The 9,618-nt window shown below is 30.5% G+C and overlaps 1 protein-coding gene across 1 annotated transcript; it reads left to right on the forward strand.

Annotated features, from left to right (window-relative positions):
- Window positions 1–1,971: 1,971 nt before the first annotated feature.
- LOC107457943 (uncharacterized) lies at window positions 1,972–3,009 on the forward strand. The gene is made up of 2 exons (XM_016076140.3): window positions 1,972–2,244; window positions 2,353–3,009. The coding sequence occupies exons 1-2, from the start codon at window positions 2,142–2,144 to the stop codon at window positions 2,751–2,753; spliced, it is 504 nt and encodes a 167-aa protein (XP_015931626.1). The 5' UTR covers window positions 1,972–2,141; the 3' UTR covers window positions 2,754–3,009.
- Window positions 3,010–9,618: the final 6,609 nt, after the last annotated feature.

Raw genomic sequence — 9,618 nt, forward strand, 5'->3', positions numbered from 1 at the left:
TGGTGCTCTGAGTGTGTGTTCTCTCTCTCTTGCTTCGAAAAGATGGAATGCAGCTTCTTATATATCTTCAACATTTCCTTCATTTTTGTCTCTTCCATTTCCTTATACCAGCTGCTTATTGGAGCCGTCCTTGCTGGCATGCAGTCCTTTCTTCATCCTGTTCCACCACCTCTATTGTCCGAGGAGCTCGACCACTACATCTACTATCCTTGGTGTTTCTTTCTTCCTTGGCAAGCTCTCCTTTTTTCATTCTGCTCCATTTCTCTGCTGCTGCAGTTTGTGTTTTGCTCAACCACGATCCATGCATTGCTCTGCTAGTAACCTTGGGTTAGTGGAGATGTCCTTGTGTCCTTGGAGCAATGAGAGTGTATCAGCTGTCCTTCTTGCTTTATTATACCAACACTTGTCCTTTTCTTTTTTCAACTGTCTTCCTATAGCTTTTAGCAAATACATATAACCTTTTATTTTTGAACGTTGCTACGAGGATGAGCTTTGGCTCTTTTACATTGCTGAAGCACTTGCTGGACTTTGACATTTGTATCTGCATCACTAACACTCACATTAAACAATATTGGATTTTCCACCTAAAATAATGTTTATCATCATAACTTAACCCAAAATCAAAACTAGGCTCAATAATGTTGATGATGAATATTTTTTTATTAAATTTTATCAAAATATTTACTATTTTTTTTAGTTTTTAATATATGATTAACTTAAGCTACGTATAAAAAGAGATTAAAAAAATAATCATAAAATAAAACTAAAGATAGATGAATATGAAATCAGAAAATCAACGCTTTTTGTTGATTTTTATAATTTATTTAGACTAAAAAAAATGTGGTATTTTTTATGTAACTTTGATTATTTGAATAAAACATAAAAAGAGAAGAGAGAAAGTAAAGAGAGTGAGTAACAGGAAAAAAGAGTATCAGACAAGAGAGAACAGGAAGATAGAGGATCAAATGCATTACAAAATTGATGATAATAATAATTCTCCCAATAACACAAACTTAATTTAAAATAAGAGAGAAAAAAAATCAATCCCCTAAAAACTATTTTTTTTTCACAGCCATGATTTCTTTTACTCAAGTGGCAAAAAAATAAAATAATATTAAAAAAGTTTAGATATCAAATTTTACCTTAGTTTTGTTTTTAAATATTGAAAACTCATTATTTTTAACTATTTTTTTATTTTAAACAAAAAAGTTTTGAATTGTTTGTACTTTCAAAGAATAATATATATTCATTTTTTTTACCGAAATTTGTGAGATTCGAACCCGTGATCTCTTAGGTAAGTATGGAAAGACTATGTTATTTGAATTATAATTCATTGATATAATATCTATTCATTTTTATTCATTTAAAAAAATGACATTTTATCGGATTATATTTAAACAATAAAATGATATTTTTTTAGAAATTATTTTGAGAATTGGATCTTTTCATAATCTAAATTAGAATTTATTTGTTTAAAATTTTTTTTGGATATCATTAAATTCTTAAAAAAGTTAATAAAAATATTTTTTATTTTTTAGTATGTTTGACAAAAATTAAATAATAAAAATAAAAATATTAAAAAATAATTTTGTTTACATGTAGGATAAAATATATTTTTTTCTCTAATATTAGTAATTTTTTTCAAAAATACTTGTAACGTTTAATTATATTTAATTTTGTCCTTAACATTTTTAATTTATATCAAAATTATTTTTAGATGATAATTTCATCTAAAATATTGGGGACAAAATAAAAAACGTTTAAGAATAATTTTAAAATAAATTAAAAATTAAGGCAAACTTAAATAAATAGATAATATTAAAGATAAAATTGAATAAAATTGTATATAAAGGATATTTTTGAGAAAAGTTACAAATCTTAGAGATAAAAAATAGACTTTATCCCTAAATTTATAATTTATATTTTTTTAAAAAAATATATTTTAAATATAACATTATTTTTATTATACGTCCCTCTTCAAGTCCAGAATGTTCTAGACCACCCATGACGGGCCTCAACTCAACTCCAAACCCCATCTTTAACCCCGTCGCAACACCATCTCTTCCACCTCGCTGCTACTTCTCAATCTTGAATAGAACAAAATCTAAAAGCTAAAATCATACCACGAAGAAAATTAAAAGATGTTCGGAGTAGTTTTCCCAAACCGCAGCTTCCCCATAGACATCTCCACCTTCGCCCAAATCGATACCTTCCATTGGGTTCTCGACATGAACACTTTCGTCGGTAAACAATTTTTATTTTTGTAAATATAAGTAGTAACATTACCAGCTCACTAACCTGCGCACATTAGCGTCCTCTCCGTAACTAACAGCTTCACTCTAACATGCGCAGGTGAGGCGTACGATCAAATTCACGAGGTTTGCATCTTCCTTCTCAACGGCTTTACCCTTCCTCCGGACAAGGCGCTCGCCGTCTACGTCCAGTCGCCGGGATCACCGTTCGTCTTCTGCGGCGCCGTCACGCTAGCTCGCCCCTCCGCCGTGATCTCGTTGCCGTGGCCGGATCCCGGGAGCGGCGGCCAGCTGCAATTGACGGCGGCGGACGCCGGCGAGCAGCGGATCGAGCGCGTGGCGTTGAAGGTAGGGGAGAATCTATTCAACTTCATGCAGAGTTTTTGCGGTGTTGATGGTTCGAAGCTTGTGGTGCCGATGGATATTTTGGATCGGTGGTTCAAGAAGTTTCAGGAGAGGGCCAAGCGTGACCCTGAGTACTTGAAGGGTTTCGCTTTGTAAGTGTTTCTTAATTGAGAAAAGAGTTCCAATTTCTCCTTTTTTTTCTAGGGTGCTAGAAATGATAGAGAATGCAAAGCGATAGTGTTTGTGTGAATTGCGATGATAGATTAGATGTAACTCTATGCCTCCATTAAATCAATCCATGGAGATGCCTTTGTGCACTTCAATTACAATTGAGGAGGGGAATTAGTATCTAAATGAAGATGTTGCACCCTTTTTCTTTTTAGATATTTGAATTTGAAATATGTTTTGATCATGTTGACAGAGGCATAGACTGTTAATTGCCGGAAGTTATACGAGAAAGCTATGTCTGCGGCTAAAGAAAGAACAATTTGCTATTAATGTAGAGTTGATGACAGGGGACTGTGGTCTAAGTGGATGGGTGATGGGTTTAGGATCTGAAGTATGACACATTTTATTGTTGATGCTTGATGCTGACGAATCATGTTCTAGCGTTTAGCTTGGGTTAAAGAAAAAGCAATGTTGATGGTTGTACTAGATTCTGCATTCCATTTGAGTGGTAACATTTAGTCTTCACTCTTCTCTTTAACCAATTATGGGATTCCTCATCATGATGGACGCTAGTCAATGGCCATTATTTTTCCCGAAATAATCTTGATTTGATTTCTGATAGTGAGTAGATAATAGGGTTTAAGAATGGGCTTAGTGAGTAGATAATAGGGTTTAAGAATGGGCTGGAACAAGAAGCGAATGTTGGGATAGTTGCTTTTTAAGGAGGCAGACAGAAGATGAAGTAAAAAGTAGATACTTTCAATGTTTGGAATCTTAAAAATGTTACTAAGTTTTGCCCCATTTAGAAGTTACAAGGATGTTTAGATTATCTATCTGGAGGGTAAACTATATTTTGTATGTTATTGAACCTTTGGCAAATGGTTAGTTTCTGTATTAGGCATGCTTTTAATACTTTTGCTGTCTCCTATATGAATGGAATCATAATATGCAATCTTTTAAGATGATCTCATTTATGGGATTATGGATATTACTAATAGAATGGGTCATGGTGCTTGGTAGTTATATAGAGCTCTAATTGTAATACTTGAATTTGATTGCAACAAAACAGAAGGACTTGTTTAATGTATATACAGACAGGTCATGTCAGAACATAAGAATTAGTTACTTGTGATAGAAGTAGTAGTCATTAGTTGGTTAGACGTGTTGGTCTCTGTGAGCTGTGTATAAGATTGGAATCATATAGAGAAGCATCAGATGAAGAATTTCATTTGTTTATTTACTCTGTTAATAGTTTCTTTTCTCCTACTTTATGAGTGGCACTTATTTCAATTATTTGCCTTCATAATTCCAGACCCTATCATGCCTGCACTTGTTGTTAAGAGGTTTTCTTGAATATGTATTTCGGCACCCTTTGAGGTGTTCCTAATTAAAGTAATCATAGATAAGTGACTGTCCTATGAGGCTTCCATTGTCAATGTTCCCCATCCAAGGAGTAATTTCTACTTGATGACAAGTTTCCTTCATGTAACAGTTAGAAATGACAAATTGAATAGTAGTAAGTGCCATTTTTGAGGGAGATGTGCCATTGTGTGTGATAATAAAGGTTTTATTGTTCTATTTTTACCATAGATATGTATATTAGGTAGCATGAAGAACAGTTTTCTTGATGCTAATTTTATCGTGTTACTATCCTGTTCATGTTGAAATAAAATTTTGACCATTACTTTTTTCAAAAATTGAATCTCTAGTAAGGTGCAACATACATGAATAACATTATATTAACGTAGTAATAAATTCAAATTTTATCATATGTGAACAAGTTACAAATGGATTTGTTTCCTTTCTCTTTCTCTCAAACTGAAGGCCGAAATGGTTGCTCTCCTTTTTGGTATAATAGTAGGCCTTCTATTATAGTGATGGTGTAGGCTAGCAGGCCACGAGCTAGCCCATTTATGTCTTTCTGTTTTCCCTCCTATTCTACCTTCCTAGTTCTGGGTCTCAATTTTAATTTACTTGGGCCAACTGAATGTGAGTTGTTGCATTAATTTATTATTAGGCACCCATTTATGCCTTTCTTTTTGTTATTATTAATTTATTATTAGGCACCCATATGGACTTCAATTTTTATTCCCCTTGAATGGTGTTATGATTTTCTGTTCTAATGACGCACTCTCTTTTTTTCTATTGGATTTTGTTGGGTGTAATGGATACAGCAATTTTAGTTGTATTAGTTACACAAAACCTTTCTTACGTCATTCTTTTTTAATAATTTTCCCTTTCTTCAATTTGATGTGGTAGAGGTTGGTTATTATTGATTTAATAATTTTCACCAACTTCAGGTAGTGAGATGGCCATAGATATTAGATACTAGCTAGTATCAATGTTTGGGCGTATGTAGAAAAATAATCCACAATTCGTACATGCCATTGTCAGGAAGAAATTTCACTTCATTTGGTTAGATTTTGTAACATTAGAGATATTGATGGGGACCAACAAGATCCTGTTTTGTTTTATGGTGGGGTGGCTAAATTTGCGTTTAACCAAAATGGATGTAAAATTACATTCACTGAAAATGCATTGGGAATTTTCTTTAAATAAAGAGCTTATGGGAGCCTTTTAAATAGCAGTATGCTTGGATTGGAGAAAAAGAGAAGACAACTTTTAAATAGCGGTATTGCTCAAATTTGATAAATCTCTTCTTATGACATAATTGTTGAGATTAAGCAATTTTTAAGATGTTTCAGAACCTATTTCTTAATCATGATCAAATCACTTAAAAATCTTTAGTCTTGCAAATTTGGCATATCTCAATATCTAGTTCTTTGGAAATGAAAATTACTTGTAACAAAGAGAAGCCATTAAACATTTAAACATATGTAATAACCACACTTTGTTTTCTTGATTTTTTTTTTTAATAATTAAATACACACCCAATTGGTAACTTTAAGCTTTAACTATGTAGGTTTTTGCAATTCAGCTAGAGATTAGCCATCATTATATTAAACGTTGAATACATCAATCATAGACCAAAATTTATGCTCAAATTAGATTCAACATTTTAGGGTTTATCCGATAAAATGTCCTAATATGTTCCTTTGAAAAGAAAAGAAAGAAAGGAATGGTTCTAATTATGACAACAAATTAAACTAATTATTTGATTGGTCAAGACTTTGAGTGTGGGAAGTTATTACTTATTAAAGTGAGGAGGACTTGACAAGCTAGATGAGTCTTTTTTAGCTAAAATCGTAGCTAGTTGTTATCATCATAGCCTTAGGAGGACCATCTGATCTTCTGGTACACCCTAGCCTCCAGGGTCCACACTAAAACAAAAATTTGAGGCTGATGATGATCAATTGCGGAATTGCCTTATTCCTTATGCCATTCTCTTCTTCATTCCCTTTAATGATGTCCTTTCCTTTAACTTCTTCATGAGGTAGAGGTTGGTCATTATTATCTATTCGTATTAAATTTTCACCAACCTGAGGGTCTCAAGGTGGAGGATACTATCAATGTTTGGACGTGTTTTTAGACATACCCCTAAATGGCACATACCATTAACAAGGACAAATCTCACTCGATTTTAATAACAAAAGCCCTTCAATGTTTGGAATCAATACGAGTAATAGCATTTTTAATAGAAGGGAGTTTGAGAATTAATTTTATTAACGGTAATGCTAAGAAAAAAAAAAAAAACACAAGACTTACTTAACAAAACTTATTTTACTTAGTATGTATTAATGCTAAATAAGATAAGTTTTAATTATTTGTTGTTAATTTTTTTTTGTTATTAAATATTTTCGTTTTATTGATACTTTAAATTTAAATTATATTGATGATATTTTTTTATTTCTTTTTTTCTTTTTTTTATATTAAATATATTGGCTGAAATTACACACATTTTTTTAAGTTACCACATTTATATTAATTTTTTTTAGTGATAAGACTAAGAAGACAATATTTAAAATTATCTTATATATACATATAATATTCGTAATTATATATATTACATCTAAAATTGCACAATTACTCTAATAATAATTAATTAATACTAAATAAGACAATTATTTATACCCTGGCCGAAGTAACCAGGTCCAAATTAAGTTAAGAAGTCCAAATCCTAAGGATTGGCCTTCACGCCTATCGGACAGGAGATCGGAATCAACACACAAAGGCAAGTAACACTTATTTAAGTAAGTAACTGCCTTCTTATATCTCTCACCAACTTCTAGAAGAGAGATTCCAACAATCCTAAAATAAAGAGACGATTATCCACCATCAGAAGTAGAACTACTTTAACGATTGTTATTGGCTCGTCTCCTATAAATATCTTGACATTCTCATGTACAGTTAAGTTCGAATATACTTAAAGCCTGCTTAATCCTTTGCTGACTTAAGCATCGGAATGTCTTGGAGGTACCACCCCCATTTCTCAAACGCACAATTCGGACAACGATAATCAAGCGAGAAGTCGGAGATCCCCTTTCTTCGCAATTTGAACCTTCTGTTCTAGTCCAATTCACATATTTTCAGATTATTCACGTAACAATAATTTTAAATTATTTAGGCTGATTTTTTTATTGTCTTCCAAATATTATTGTTCTCTTCGTATCATGTTTATCGACTAAATATTGCCAAATTATATTTTACGAAATTTAGGATACACTAAATGGTATATAACTTAAATTTTTTTAGAAATTAGTGAATGCATCATAAAATAAAATAAAATAAAACTATTAAACTAACTTTTTCAGTCAACATTCTTTTTTAATTTCTTTTATTCTCTTTTTAGACTTTGTTACACCTATTACTTTGTTGATTGATTGTTGGTTAAAGAAAAAAAAAAAAGCTAATTCCAACTTTTGGGAAAACATTATAAACAAATTAGGGGACGTCACACACAAAAATATCAAATTTGCGATCAAGTAAGAGCTTAGCGACCTAGTTATCTACTAAGTAAAGTAAACATTTAATATAAGAAACTATTTATTCTATATAATTTACTGTATCAACTTAGATTTAGCATTCACCATTTTTTAGGCACAATTCAATTTTTCTTTTAGTATCGCATAAAATATGTACATATATAACATAACAGCCAAAGTATAAATCATATATATATCCTAGAAAAGCTAAGCAGAAAGAAGGGCACTGATGTATATTTGAACCAAAATTTTTAGTTCAAGCCTCAAGGCTTAGACATTAACATCTTAATCACTCATTTTGTATCATAGAACTCAAAATATTAGTGTCCACAATTCCACATACTCCATATCGCAAATTAATTATTGATAAAAAAACATACCCTCCTTCATAAAAGGTCTAGGTCCGATCCATCCCTTCAGATAGCATTATTTTAAGAAAAAGATCTTATTGTTGGGCCTCTAATATAAAGGGAAGTAGGTAATAAATCATGAAGAAAGTAGAAAAGATAGCATATGGTAACGGTATATATGAGAGTCCACACACGATAAACAAATAGGAAGTGGTTAAGTAAAAGAGACCCATCATCTTTTAATTAAATGTCAACAAGTCAATCTTTATCTTATATGTACAGAAATATTTAAAAGTCTAAGTCAGATATTTTACATATTGAAATGGCTATAAATTTAATGAAAAAGGAGAATCCATAGTCCATGCGATCGAAGCTTTTAAAAAACTAGATCAATCATTGTGTCATAATATTACTTTTCTAAAATTTAAGTTGATAAGCATTTTTTTTAAATTAACAAAAATTAAATTCTAAATTTTTAAATCATAAAAAATTCTAATATCACATCATATTATTATTTTTTTGAAACAACATATGAATAATTATATCTCTAATATATATATTAAACGAAAAGAATTTAATTTCAATATACTAACAATTTACACAGTCGTGCAATCACATTTATTCTTTTAGATGATTATTTACGCAGTTAATAAAAATAATAGTTATTTTTTATGATGCGTTATTACATAATTAAATACACGTATAAAGCTAATTTACACTAACAGTGTATCAAAATTAAATTCTAAACTAAAAAAAAAAACTAAGTTTTAAAAACTAAAAAAAATCACTAAAATTTAATTAAAATTTAATCGAATATGATAAAATAATATATTTTTATATAAAATTTATATTTTCCAATTATTTTTTCAAAATAAATGTATAACTTATTTTTTAATAAAAACAAAATCGATTCAATCAATTTAATAACTAATTGTTAATTTATGTTATCAAAATAATAGAGAGTATAATATAGGAGAGTACGTAGGTTAGGGGTGGAGGATGGGAAGAGTATAGAGAGAGAGGGGGGGCTTTAAATGCGAGGCAGAGAGTAGAGTCAGCGACTTTGGTGTGTCAGGGCCCTTGCTCCATTGATGGTGACTGCTCACTCACCCACACATGCATCACTCATCCCCACACACCATTGAAGGGAGCCTTACTGAAATTCATTCATTTTCCACATGTGCTCTCAATAATTATCTATTAGTTTATACAACTTTATATTTCACCTAGCTTTTTCAAAATATTCTCAACTTCATTTATAACTTCTTCAAAAAATTCAAATATACATTTATAAATTTTTCCTCTTATATATGTATCACGAATCTATAGGTCTACTATACAATTTATAAGTTTATTATTATAATTCTTTAAAAACATATATAGGTCCTATTTTCTTTTATTTATAAATCTATAATTCTTTCGTAAACTTTTTTCAATGACTTATTTGATTATTTTTTCTTAGAAATTCTCTACGATTATGTGATAGATTTCATAATCAATAAGGTTTATAAAGACACGTGATAGCTTAATTAATAGGATAAAATAATTTTTTTAGATATTAATATTTGAATAAAATTATTATCATTATTATATATAATGAAAACATTAAAAGAGTTTATG

Source organism: Arachis duranensis, chromosome 7 (genome assembly GCF_000817695.3).
Source record: "Arachis duranensis cultivar V14167 chromosome 7, aradu.V14167.gnm2.J7QH, whole genome shotgun sequence".
NCBI lineage: Eukaryota > Viridiplantae > Streptophyta > Magnoliopsida > Fabales > Fabaceae > Arachis > Arachis duranensis.